Raw genomic sequence first — 13,002 nt, forward strand, 5'->3', positions numbered from 1 at the left:
GAAGGTATTTTCCAGAAACGTGTTGAGGGCGCTCCCTCACCGGGGGAGCAGGTTACGCATTTGATTGACAGATCGCTTTTTTCGGGGCGTGGCCACATTCAAACCGCCGCCGTGACGTTACAAACCCTGGAATCGCCGCGAGAATTCCAACCTTCATTTTCCCTTCCTGTTTTCCAGTCTCCAGTTTCGAAACTCCGCCTCTCCTCGATACGTAAGCACGTCCGGTAGCGTTCGACTATAAAAGCCTTGCGGGCGGCGTTGGCGCTATCTGATCTGTCGCCACCAGTTGTTTTCTTCATGCGCCACCCTGTATGACCCTGCGCCCGCTTGTCGCGACAGCGCCTGCAGCGACTGGTGATAACCTGAGTCCCTGACCCAACGCCGGAGAGTGAAATGAAAACGCTGACCTCCCGAGCCTTCCGGACCCGCGATCGTGTGTGGAAGCCCGAGCCGGCCCTACTGCCTCCTGGGTGACGCACGGCCTCCATCCGGTGAGTGAGGGATCGGAACGCTCGGGTGTCCAGGGGTTGGGGGCTAGGTGTCAGACCTGTGGTCGTTAATAAGGCGAGAATTTGGACTTCTTGGTAATGAGACAGGGAGGTTTGGGGCCGGGACTCCTGGATCCTGAGGAAGAGGGCCTGGGAGCCTGGAATTTTTCCTGTGTCTGGGGAGCGGTGGCACGGGATGGGGACATACTCCAGGCCTCCGACTTAAGTGGAAGCATTAGGAGCTTGGAGTGCTGAGCCTGATGGACGAGGGGTGTAGGAGTTAGACTCGGGTCCCCAGCGGGGGGGCGGGGGGCCGGCCGGAAGTTTTGGGTCGGGAAGGAGGAGGAAGATGGGGGCCTGATTTGTCAGACTTCAGGAAAATGAGAAAACCAGGGACTAGGACTCGATCCCGAAGGGGATCAAGTGCTCTCGCCACTTGGAACTGGGACTTCTGGGTCTGAGGGAAGAAGGGCTGGGGGCTTGGACTCTTGGATCTGAGGAAGGAGCGAATGGGGACCCAGACTCCTAGCTATTGAAAGGAGAAAGAGGTGGGAACCAAAGGCCAGAGATGGGAGTGGCTGGAACGGGAAAGGAATGTGGGCAGGGACTCACTTGTTGCTATTTGTATTAGTATTTCCCCTTGTATGACTCAAGGGCATCCCTTTGTGTTGTTTACTAAATGGCTTCCAAACCTTGTCGCCTTTCCCCCAGCCGAGACAGATGGCCCCACGCCAAGTGCCGCATCAGCTCCCCTGGAGGGATGTCCACCCCTTCTTCCTCCTGTCCCCGCTGATGGCCCTTCTCAGCCGGGCCTGGAGCCGGCTGAGGGGCCCAGGACCTCCAAAGCCCTGGCTGGCGGAAGCGGTACAGAGTGCAGATCAGGGAGAAGCTGCCCTGCAGGGAGAAGCTGAGGCTGCTTTGGCCACTCGCTATGCCCCCTGGGGCGGACACCCTCCAGGGGTGGCTGAAGGCAGTGGAGCCCCTGTGGAGGATGGAGAATCTTCCTGGAAGGCCTGCCCTGCCTTAAAAGCCAACAGTTCTCTTCTGGAAGCCTGGGAACCTTCAGATGATAATGACGAAGAGTATGGTGGGGAAGAAGCAACCAGTGGCCCCACAGAACACGGAAGTGAATATACAGACGGCCAGCTCGCTCCCCCGTCCCCCAGCCTCCTGAAAACTCTGCAAGACCCTCCCAGGGAAGAGGAATCTGAAGAAGGAGGAGTTGCTGAAGATACAGCCATCATGTTCTCTTTCCCTCCATCACACTGGGAGAGTGGCCCAGGGATGGAGGAGGAGGAAGATGGAGAAGCTGTAAGTCAGGAAGCTCCCATCATGTCTACTTCCCCCTTATCTCCAGGACCCAAGCCCAGAGCTCGGGGGTATTGCGCAGGGGAGGCACAGGCTCCAGCGAAGGAGGAAGAACGAACAGAGAATAAAGAAACCAGGAAGACCTCCACTTTCTCCTCATGTGCTGGCTCCCACCCCAGCGCCTGGGAGTGCTATTCAGGAGAAGAGTCTGAGGAGGAGGGAGAAGCTGAGGGTCCCTCTTCCATCTCTCCCACAAGCACCTTCTTGAGGGCCTGGGTGTACAGACCAGGAGAGGACACAGAGGATGAGGAAGAAGAAGGGGAAGACAATGATTCAGGAACAGCTGAGGAGGAGGGAGGAGCAGAGGGTCCCTCTTCCATCTCTCCTACAAGCACCTTCTTGAGGGCCTGGGTGTACAGACCAGGAGAGGACACAGAGGATGAGGAGGAAGAAGAGGAAGACAGTGATTCAGGAGCAGCTGAGGAGGAGGGAGAAGCTGAAGTTTCCTCTTCCATCCCCCCAACAAGTACCCTCTTGAGGGCCTGGGTGTACAGACCAGGAGAGGACACAGAGGATGAGGAAGAAGAAGGGGAAGACAGTGATTCAGGAGCATCTGAGGACGAGGGAGAAGCTGAGGGTCCCTTTTCCATCCCTCCCACAAATACCTTCTTGAGGGCCTGGGTGTACAGACCAGGAGAGGACACAGAGGATGAGGAGGAAGAAGAGGAAGACAGTGATTCAGGAGAAGCTGAAGTTTCCTCTTCCATCCCCCCAACAAGTACCCTCTTGAGGGCCTGGGTGTACAGACCAGGAGAGGACACAGAGGATGAGGAAGAAGAAGGGGAAGACAGTGATTCAGGAGCATCTGAAGACGAGGGAGAAGCTGAGGGTCCCTCTTCCATTCCCCCAACAAGTACCTTCTTGAGGGCCTGGGTGTACAGACCAGGAGAGGACACAGAGGATGAGGAGGAAGAAGAGGAAGACAGCAATTCAGGAGCAGCTGAGGAGGAGGGAGAAGCTGAGGGTCCCTCTTCCATATCCCCTGCAAGTGCCTTCTTGAGGTCCTGGGTGTACCGACCAGGAGAGGACTCAGAGGAGGAAGATGAGGAGAATGAGAAAGATGGCTCAGAAGCAGCTGGCTCAGAGCCAGGTTCTTCCATTCAGGCCCAGAGTTCCTTCTTCAGGGGCCCAAGATCTGCACCTGGAAAGGAGACAGAGGAAGGAGAAGCTGAGCCCCACCCCTTCCGAGTGGCCATCTATTTGCCTGGAGAGAAGCCACCACCTCCCTGGGCTCTTCCTCGGTTGCCTGCTCGACTGCAAAGGCGGCTCAAGTCTGCAGAAGCCCCCACCCGACATCTGGACCCTGAGACCCCCCAAAAGACCACAAAGGTGGGTGCTGAGGGCTCAGATTCTTGAGTGTTAGGGAGGAGGGAGCGAGGACTTTTGGGTCCTGGGTGTGTTGCACAGGGTTGCATGTGAACTCCACGGGGAGAGCTGTGTTTATTGTAATGCAATCCTTTGCAAGAGGCTGGGCCCCCTTGGGAGGAGGAGGAAGCAGCAGTGGCTCTTGTCAGCCCTGGTGAGTCAGATGGAGAATCCGGTGACAGGCAGGTGACTAATCACATAACAAGCATTTTTGTCTAATTCTTATTTGGTTCTCTCCCCTCCCTTGCCCAACCTGTGCCCACGTGTGTCTTGTGTCTGTATCTGTGTCCCCCCCCCCCCCCACCGTGTCCGTGCCGGTCCTATTCCAGGTGCGCTTCTCTGAGAAGGTCTCCATCCACTTCCTGGTTGTCTGGGCTGGACCCGCCCAGGCTGCCCGGCAAGGCCCCTGGGAGCAACTCGCCCGAGATCGCAGCCGCTTTGCTCGCCGAATTGCACAGGCTGAGGAGGTGCTGGGCCCCTGCTTCACTCCTGCAGCCCGTGCCAAGGCCTGGGCACGCCCCAGGGACCCTTCCCCTCCTCCTCCTCCTCCAGCTGCCACACCTGCCACTACCCAGACCTTGCCCACATCCTCTGTCCAGGCCACGCCCTTGAGCCATGCTGTGATTTCTCCCTTCCCTATTTATGTGGCTGCGCCTCCTTGCCTAGACCTCAGCTGGAGGCGTAGCTAGGGTCATGTGGTGTTTGTTACTATTTATTTATTTTTTACCAGCTGGTTTAAGAAATAAAGCCTTTGGATTTATACTGAAGAATGTCACTGTGTGTATCTGAACTGACAGTATCTACAACTCCTGGGTCCTAGAGGCAGTGGGGAGTAGCAAAGAGGCTTGTACCTTAGTAGAGATGAACTATATTTCCCATCATTCCCTCCAATGGGTCTTCTGGTTCTGAGGCTCCTTTAGAACAAAGGGCTGGTGGGTTTTGTAGTTTCTCTTTGGCTTCTACCTACATATTATTAAATCTGGGACAATTCTTTTTCCAAGAGGACTGGGGGTTGGAGTTGTAATCTCTAAAAAGGGGCTAAACTCCAGTTTCCTGCATTTTCCTGAAATAAAAAGGCTCATCCTCCTCCTGGCCTTTACATGGTGAGTTCCTCAGTTTTCAGCTGCCTAATTTAACATTTACAAGCCTCGTCTTTACTGATGCAGCTTCCTTATCTGTAAAATGTGGCTGACACTTGCATATACCTTATGTCTCCAGCATAGAACTTCCCTCTGACCCATAAGGTCTGTCCAGCAGTTCAAAACAAGAGGACCGTCCAGCTTCATACCCTGCTCCACCTCCACTAAAGGATCGTTTCCCAGGGTTCCACTACACTATGCTTTCATTTTCCTAAAGCAACCAAGCCCCTTCCACCTTAAGACCTTCACATGAGTTCTGCCTACTGTCTAATGTTCCCATTTCTTGACCCCTGGCTCAGCTAGTTCTGCGTGATTCTTCAGGTGTGGCATGAAAACCACTTTTTTTAGGGATCCCTTCCTCTGACCCAGCTGGCTTGTTGCCTCCTTGAGGTTTTCTGCTTCCCAGTAGAGGAGCATTTTGATTTTTTGTCGCTTAAGACTCATTTCCCATAATCCATTGAGACCCACCACAGCAGGTGCTTCTGAATAGCCCACTCCCTAAAACCTGGGACTGGGTATCCAAGAGGCGTCTAATAGGTGTTGGTTATGTGGTGCAAAAGAAGGCAGGCGAAAGCCCTTTCTCCAAATAAGCAGGCGCAGGAGCTGTTAAAAGGTATTATATTTCCGTGGATTATTCACACGCCAGTTTCCCATCAAAACTGGACAAACAGATGGCGAAGGCTTGCAGTGGGCAGAGCGGGAAGCAGAAGTCCATGGTGAACATGTCTGGGGCCACGCGACCAAACTGAAGCACCAAGTAGTCGGCTTAGGAGGAAGTCAGGAACTAAGCTTAGTCAGTCTCTTTCCTGCCGCGTCTGACAAGTAAAACCTAAGACTCCCAAGAACCTGTGCGGCGTCCTTACTAAGCCCGAAACCCCTCTGAGGGCCGTATAAACTACAGTTCCCAACAGGCTTTGCAACAGCGTGGATTGGGCCACGCTGAGGAAAACGCTCAAGAGCGTAGTTCTCCAGCGTTCGAGCCCCCGCCCCACAGGACCCCCCACCCTGCCCGCCTTGCCCAGGTAAAGTGGTTCCTAGCAGCTCACGATCATCTGGATGCATGATCTGGAAGTTCTTGACCGAGGCCTGAGTGACTCGGCCATGAAAATTGAGAACGTAGTTGCCGGTCTCTTCGCTCCAGGATGGGGCTTTGTTTTGCAGCAGGACCAGCCCCTGGTTGGCCCCCCGTTGGTAGCGACTCAGTAGCGACTCCCCTTCCTGGAGGATAAAGTAGGAGGCGTGGTTAAGCTACCACCAACAAGCTCTTTTTTCTCCGGACCCAGAAGTTTGGGTTCCTACTCTCTCCTCCTTGAGACACAGAAGTGTGACCATCCTCCCCGTCCCCTCCTCCCTTAGGACCTAGAGCCTCTCCCCCAGCCCTTCCCCCTCTATTGACCCACAGATTCTCTTCCTTATGCAACTCACATTTTGCGGCTGGACACTGATTCTCTCGTTCTGGGCGTCAATTGCTGGAATGATCACAGTCATTTTCCGAGGCCCTCGGAACCCCAAGACGTTGGTCTCCTGCGGGTATCATGCTCCCGTTGGCCAGGCTCTTCGTCCCTCCCCACCATTCAGTTCCACTCACTCTCTGGTCTCCCGGACACTCACGTAACACACAACGCCTAGCTCCTCCCTGATCCGAGCAGTCTCTGGGATGAAATACTTCCTTTCGGGGTTCACCCCATTGTCGAAGATGGTGAACTTGGTGCCCAAGACATTAGACCTGCTCCAGGAAGGCGGTGGCCAGAATAAAATAATCATTACGGTTATGTGGTATGTGAACTGCTTTCCCCTGTCATCTTATCAACTCTTCCCATCAATCCTCCACACAAGACTCATTTCCGTGTTCCGTATATCCACAGTCCCAGCCCTATAAGCCACGATTCTTAGTTTCATGCCTTGGGCCTTTAAGAGCCCTCTTCCCTCTAGGATGCAAGAACTCACAGCTCCTGGCTCTGTTTTGTACTTGGGAACTTAGGAGTGCCAGCCCTTTGCCTTTTTATTTTTTTAATTGATGGTTCAGAGAGAGAAAGATCAATGTGAGTAACATCCATCAGTTGCCTCCCGTATGCACTCCCAACTTGGGATTGAACCCGCAACCGAAGTATGTGCCCTGACTGGTGATGGAACCCAGGAACTTTTGCTGTACAGGAAGACGCTCTGACCAACTGAGCCACTTGGCCAGGGTGCCCCTTGCCTCTCAAGAAGTCAAATGTCTTAAATGCCAGTCTCTGCCCAAAACCTTCGGTTCTATTTCCAACCTATCATAGGGCTCCAACCTGAAGAACTACAGAGCCCATCAGCCCTAAGAAAAAAAGCCCTAGAGCAGATAGAACTTGTGCTCTCTGGCCTGCTGGGCAATGTAGTTCAATTGTCCCTTTCTTCCCCCCAGGTGCCCTCCCTGTCATCTGCCACCTGTTTCTCACACATATCAGGGCTCTGCCTACCTGACTTTGCCCACAAAGTTGTCCCCGTCCCGAGACAGGTCTGTGGGGTCCAGGGAGATGAGGTAATTAGAGGTTGTGCTCCTTTTCCTCTTGCGCCCAGCGAGGAGGAAGTGCTGTGGGTATGAGAACAGCCCATCAGATTCTATTTCCGGTATCTGGCTAAGGCCAGGGGTCTAAAAGACAAGGAAACACTGTGTCCCTAAGACAGAGGAAGGGGTAATGAGGCAACGAGCGCCCCAAGGCTTGCTGGGAGATGCACTTCTCACTGAAGGGAGTCATCAGCTGGGTCCCAAAGGGGAGATTCACATTTTAATATATCTCCTTTAGTCCTTTCACCATGGGGTCCACAGTTTAGGCGGAGCCCAGGCAGGAGAGAACCTGACTGGTAGGCAGGGACTAGCTTTGGAGAAAAGGGAGGAGCCTCATTTTGAACATGGCAATTGGAATTTAGTAGGTGTTTCACCTGGGACAAGTGGACCCCTTTCTGGGAGAGTCCCTTGAGGAGAGGATGGCCAGACTGAAAGGGGAATTGCTTGGCTCTGGATAGGAAATCTATGGGGGAGGGCTTGGTTCCTGAGGGGGCAGGGCTTATCCCAGGATTAGGGTGGAGCCTTATTGTGAAGAAGGTATCAGTGTAGTGGCCAGACTTGGACCTACCTACATTGATGGGATGTAGCCGGTATGTAGCGAGTGGGGGGTTTGGACCCTGGAGAGGGCGTGGCCTGTCTTTGAGAAAGGCGGGCACATCTTAATATTGGGCAGGTCTTGGCTATGGGATGGGTAGGGCCTTTGCCACTGGGAACCTAAAGAGCTTAGTCCTGTGAAGTTTTGTAATTGGAGTTGACAGGTCCTGGCTCACTGATCAAAGCCTGGATTCGCAAAAGTCTTGACCTCACTCAGAAAGGGACGGGACTTGCCACTGGGAAGTGGGGCTTGCTCCCGAGGCTGCCAGACCGCACCTTCCGGCCCTGGCCACCGACCGCTTCCAGGTAGAGATAGTAGAAAGGGAACATGCCCTTGTCAACGCCGCGCTTGTCGCGGCTAATGCAACACTGCACTGTGCAGCCGCGCACCGCTGGCCGCAGCACATATGCTTCCATGTCCTCGCCTAGCTGAGGGCCTGGGGCAAGGACAGACGAGAGAGGCGAGCTCCCCACATCGCTGAACCTCGAGCCGCCATCGCCTTCCGGGGCCTCGGACATTGCCTCGTCAGCCACCTCTGGCAAGTTCCTCAGTGTAGACTCCGACTCTTCTTCCTTTTCTTCCAGTTTTTCTTCCAAGTCTTCTTCCTGACCCACGCGCCAAATTCAAGTTGACGGACAGCCCAGACCCCGCCCCACCCCAGCAAAATAGTGACCAGCCATCCCAGCCCCGTGGTTACGCCCACTCTCCAGGATGATCTCTGATTATTGGTCAAATATCTCAGCCACCTGCTGATTGGTCAGTGCTTTCAAGGGTCCCACCCAGCCAAGCCTCAATCATTGTTGATTGGCCGACACCATCAGCTTCTCTCTGCAGCCATGCCCAGTCCATCTACTGATCGAATTCCTTTGCATTCTGTTCAACTAAAACTAGTCTTGATTCGAACTAGATAATACGGTCCGGATCTACTCAATTGAAACTATTTAACTCACTTTTATCAATACGAAAGTGAGTGCCATGGCCGGCCCTTCTGTATCACTGCTCCAAAGTTCGCTGCCTTTCGGTGGGCTGGATTTTAATGTGCTCACACTAATTCAAATCCTCTATGTTGTGAGTGGGGTACACGCAAAGCCTCTCCTAGCCCAGTCACAACCGATTCCACCAACCAGTAAACGGGGCCACTGATTGGGCTGCAGTGTTTTAGCCCCACCCCTCCCAGAGCCCGAGGGTGATCCTCAGCCTCCTCCTCTATCTTGGTTAGCAGTGCCACCTCCCACCTTGTTGGAGGCCCAGTCTCCACTCTCGGGATCACCATCATCCCTTCCAGACTTTGGTTCTGGACTAGGTGATTCGTATTCATGTACAACATCCTGGGATTCGCTCTTGTCCACCGCATTGGATCCTAAGGGATGGAAGAAGCCCGAAGAAAACTGAGCTCAGGACACCTGGGCCCCAGTAGCTTGGGACAAGGTCACCAATGGTCACTGAGGAAGCCCAGAACCCCTGGGTTTCTGGCTCCTACTCCTCGCCCTCCCTTGCTAGATCCCCCACTTCCACCATGTGCAATAGATCCACATGGGTCAGGTCTCTGACTGCCCTGGGTCTAAGGAGAGAAAGTATAGAAGAGATGCGATCTAATATGGGGATGGAGGGTCCTGCCTGGCTGGGTAGCTCAGTTGGTTAGAGCATCATTCTGATATTATGGCAAGGTTGCAGGTTCAAGCCCCGGTGAGGGCACATACCAGAATCAACCAATGGGGAGTGGAGGAATCAAGCAAAAAAGAAAAAGGACTCATGGACACAGACAACAGTGTGGCGCTTGCAGGGTTGGGGTAGGTAGAAGAGAGTAAAAGGGGTTAAATGGTAGTGGAAAAAAGTACAATCGAAAAAACTATAAGAGCAATCTCAAACTTAAAATCAACCAATGAATGCATAAATAGGTGGAACAAATGGATGTTTCCCTTCCCCTCTAAAATTAATACAAATAAATCAAATAAAGTGGAGGTGGAGAGGGAGTGGAGTTTGGGGCAAGAATTAAGATTCCTGTTTTCCTGGCTGGCATAACTCAGTGGATTGAGTGCAGGCTGTGAACCAAAGCATCGCAGGTTTGATTCCCAGTCAGGGCACATGCCTGGGTTGCAGGCCACAGCCCCCAGCAAACCACACATTGATGTTTTGCTCGCTCTCTCTCTTTCTCCCTCCCTTCCATCTCTAAAAATAAATAAATAAATCTTAAAAAAAAAAGATTCCCGTTTTGAAATAGTAAAATAGTTGGTCATGTAATTCCAATGAAATATTAATAAAAAGGAATGAGGTACTGATAACACAGCAACAGAGATGAACCTTAAAAACGTGGTAAGCAGAGAAAGCCAGTCACAAAGGATCACAGACAGTATCATTCTATTTATACAAAATGTCCAGAATAAGCAAATCTAAAGACACAGAAAGATTCGTGGTTGTCTAGGGCTGGGAGAAATGGGTGGCAGTGACAGGTAAAAGGTATGAGGTTTCTTCTGTGGGTGATGAAAATGTACTAATATTGATTGTGGTGATAGGTGCACATCTCGATACTAAAAAACATGGAACTGTACATTTTAAATGACTGAATTGTATAGTATATGAAGTATATCTCACAACAAGCTGTTACAAAAAGGGGAAGGATTTGCCACTTGGACCAGAGGGCCTGACGATGTCCCCAAAATTACCAAGTTGCTGGAGGGGTGGCCAACCCCTGCGTGTCGTCCCTGGGTGCTCTTTAAAAGGAGGGGGGAAGGCCGGAACGTCCTCCACGGAGACTTCCTCCAACTCCGGATCGGAACCGTCTAGGAGTCAGGAGAGGGAAGGAGAGTGGAGACAGATTTCTGCGTCCCGGGGCAGGAAAGGGCTGGCGATTCAGATTACTGGGTGTTGGGGAAGGAGAAAGTTCAAGGCCTGGACTCGGTGTGACGGACTTCAGGGCCCGTGGGGGACTGGACTCCCGGTTGTTTGGGAGAGCAAGGATTGAGGTTCCAGACTCCTGGGTTCTAGTGGGAGTGGAGTTTAGGGTACAGGCGTCCAAGAGCTTGAGATTACCTGCTTCAGGAGGCGAGGTCAAGGGGATGAGGTCGTCGCTGCCGTCTCCACTACATCTCACGGTGCCCAGGGCACTGTGGGCGCCGGAATGCAGATGTGCCTCTGGCACGTTCTCCCGGAGGAAAGGGTTCCTGAGGCCTGAGAGAAAGTGCAGAGAAGCCCATAGACAGGAGGTACACCTTCCAGTACTCTGCAGAGAAGATCCACCTCCTCCCTGGGCCCCCAGACATAGTCCCGGTGACCTCCCAACCCCCCAAGACCCATTCAGAATCCAGAATTCATTCTAAGGCTCAAACAGGGACAGCCCGACAGATAACTGTTGTGGACTCCGGGCGTAAACAACCCCCGCCGGGTTCTCCTTCTGTAGGTCCCAGTCTCTAAAATTACCCAGATAGCTCTCCGGGCTTTGTCAATTTCAGCCCTGAACCGGTGGTCCCAGGCTCCGCCCCAGCACTCCGTAGACCCCGCCCACACCCTTCGAAGGTCCGCCGCTCTCGCAGGCCCCGCCCCATCACCCGCGCTCTCGGGATTCCCACAGGTTGTGACTCGGACTCTGCGCTCTGCTTGGGTGCTTCAGGGTTCTGCCGGGTTCCTTTCCTCTGAGCCCTTTAAGCCCCGCGCCTCACTCCCACAGAGCCCCTCCCCTCTGGCGTACGACCCTGCGGGACCCTAGGAAACTCTTCTCACCGCTGTAACCCAAGAAGCGTTTGGACGGCAGACGCGGTCGGCGGGACCAGAGGGAAGCGTCAGGATTGGCCTGGACCATGAGGGGCTCTTGGCGCTTCCGTCGCTGCTTCTTCTCAAACAGCCGCCGCTGCAGGAGTGGGAAAGGGGTGTGTGGGGGGCAGGAATCCTGCGGAAGACTGGGATGAAAATGGGCCTGAGGCAAGGGGAGGTCTGCACCCTTGGGGGAGTTTCTGGACTCCAGACCCTCAGATCCTCGTCTCTTCCTCCCCCAGGACCTTGGAGTCCTGCCCTCCACAGCTCTTGTTCCTTAGAAGTCTAGGAGTCGCACTTGCTTCGCTAGGATGCTGAATTCCTATTTTCCCATTTCCCAATTGCAGAACTTGAGGCTGCAGGAGTGAGGGCCAGGAACCCAGGGCAAGTGCTGGGGATGGGTCTCCTGGAGAACTATGGAAAAGGGCACAGTAGGGGTGTCAGGATTCTTAGGCAGAGTACCTGTTGTTCCAGTTTCTGCAGCCTTATGGCAGAGAACTCATCCCACAGGACACTGAGAGAGATGCAGGCTTATGGTGACCATAAGCAGGGCAGCCAGGTGGCCCGAGAGTCCCTCCTTCCCCTCCCAATTTGGGATTCTGAGCACTTGTGAGGTCACAGACAGGGTAGAATCTGAGCCTGTTCCCTCAGTTCTACAGCTCTTTCTCCCAGCACCCCCCTGTCTAGAACTTGGGAGTCAAAGAGATCCCAGAACCCTCCTATTTCAGAACTCGGGAGCCCACACCCTCAGACCCTCCTCTTTCAGGTCCACTAAGTCTTCATCCTAAACTCACTCCCTTTAGGTAGGACTCAGAAGCCCAGGCCCCCAGGCCCTTTCTGCCAGGCTGGTGGTACCAAACCTGCAAACATCATTACGAGGCCACAGCTGAGTGTGTGCAGCCATAACCAAACTCCGAGTTCCCCCTTGCACCCACCTCTCCACCCCTGCCCATCCTGTTTTTCCCTACTCACTTTTTCTTCCATGTGTCATTCTCCTGAGACATTCTAGAGAAGCAAGAGTGAGGAGTCAGGGACCCAGACCCCAGAGCCCAATAGACTCAGCTCCTCCCTGCCCCCGACACCTGATCTTAAGCTTTGCATTTTGTCCCAGACACAGGAAGCCTGAATCTCAGTACCTACTCCTGTCCAGGGACCCAGCAGCCTGATTCCAGCTTCTGTCACTATCAGGGCCCCAGGAGTCCCGTTCTCTCTCCCCCAAATACCTAACTCTCTCCTGCACCCAGGCATAGGAACGGCTGCAAACTCCCAGCGAACCCAGACTACTAGCACCCACCTACATGGGGTCCCGGAGACTTCCTTTTGTCTCCTGGTGCCTGGACAGGCTTATCACATTTATGCCTCAATGCCTTGCCTGTCTGGCTAATTTCTAAACATACCTGACTAACTCTTTGGGAGCTGGGGACCTAATCTCTGGGTCTCAGGGAAATAAGCAGGGGAAGAAAGAAGGCTCCACGGAAGGAGGAATTGTCTCTGGGACCTGTCTTGATCCCCTCCCTCTTGCTCCCTCACTCTCAACTTCCAACAAAGCAATGACCCCTGACTTCTGCTGCAGCCAGGCTACCATGCACCAGGGATTCTGAATTGGAAGGGGATGCAAGTGTTCCTTAAAGGGACCCCAGAGAGGTTGCAGCGCAGTTTCGCTCTACACCTGTCACTTACTTATATTAGAAACTTACAAGGTGACCCGTGACAATTGCTATTGATCTGTAACTTGCAGTCACTTCGTGAGGAGAAAATAAC

The 13,002-nt window shown here is 53.5% G+C and overlaps 2 protein-coding genes across 4 annotated transcripts; one reads left to right on the forward strand and one right to left on the reverse strand.

Annotated features, from left to right (window-relative positions):
- Window positions 1-246: 246 nt before the first annotated feature.
- Window positions 247-3,988, forward strand: PPP1R15A (protein phosphatase 1 regulatory subunit 15A). Of its 3 annotated transcripts, none has more exons than XM_045856469.1 (4): window positions 247-491; window positions 1,200-2,342; window positions 2,595-3,185; window positions 3,551-3,988. In XM_045856469.1, the coding sequence occupies exons 2-4, from the start codon at window positions 1,209-1,211 to the stop codon at window positions 3,908-3,910; spliced, it is 2,085 nt and encodes a 694-aa protein (XP_045712425.1). In that variant the 5' UTR covers window positions 247-491; window positions 1,200-1,208; the 3' UTR covers window positions 3,911-3,988. The 3 variants fall into 3 exon arrangements, with proteins under 3 accessions (XP_045712425.1, XP_045712424.1, XP_045712423.1); XM_045856468.1 differs by having other exon boundaries at window positions 1,200-2,286; window positions 2,539-3,185; XM_045856467.1 differs by having other exon boundaries at window positions 248-491; window positions 1,200-3,185.
- Window positions 3,989-4,971: 983 nt separating this feature from the next.
- TULP2 (TUB like protein 2) lies at window positions 4,972-12,245 on the reverse strand. Its single transcript, XM_045856441.1, has 12 exons — window positions 12,214-12,245; window positions 11,704-11,755; window positions 11,212-11,338; window positions 10,525-10,662; window positions 10,158-10,274; window positions 8,723-8,854; window positions 7,770-8,083; window positions 6,811-6,923; window positions 5,972-6,086; window positions 5,786-5,884; window positions 5,407-5,578; window positions 4,972-5,125 (listed from the first exon to the last, which is right to left on the reverse strand). The coding sequence occupies exons 1-12, from the start codon at window positions 12,243-12,245 to the stop codon at window positions 4,992-4,994; spliced, it is 1,545 nt and encodes a 514-aa protein (XP_045712397.1). The 3' UTR covers window positions 4,972-4,991.
- Window positions 12,246-13,002: the final 757 nt, after the last annotated feature.

This window comes from Phyllostomus hastatus, unplaced genomic scaffold (assembly GCF_019186645.2).
Source record: "Phyllostomus hastatus isolate PE091 unplaced genomic scaffold, TTU_PhHast_1.1 phas_scaffold_1224, whole genome shotgun sequence".
NCBI classification, from domain to species: Eukaryota; Metazoa; Chordata; class Mammalia; order Chiroptera; family Phyllostomidae; genus Phyllostomus; species Phyllostomus hastatus.

What these genes read in the sequence shown, in the direction of transcription:
- TULP2 (XM_045856441.1), bottom strand. Translation starts at nt 12,245, where the DNA reads ATGTCTCAGGAGAATGACACATGGAAGAAAAA. An exon ending in AATGACACATGGAAGAAAAA is followed by an intron (nt 11,756 to 12,213) that starts GTGAGTAGGGAA and finishes CATCTCTCTCAG; the next exon opens with TGTCCTGTGGGATGAGTTCT. An exon ending in TCAGTGTCCAGCCGCAAAAT is followed by an intron (nt 5,579 to 5,785) that starts GTGAGTTGCATA and finishes TTTATCCTCCAG; the next exon opens with GAAGGGGAGTCGCTACTGAG.
- PPP1R15A (XM_045856467.1), top strand. Translation starts at nt 1,209, where the DNA reads ATGGCCCCACGCCAAGTGCCGCATCAGCTCCCCTGGAGGGATGTCCAC. An exon ending in CCCCCCAAAAGACCACAAAG is followed by an intron (nt 3,186 to 3,550) that starts GTGGGTGCTGAG and finishes GTCCTATTCCAG; the next exon opens with GTGCGCTTCTCTGAGAAGGT.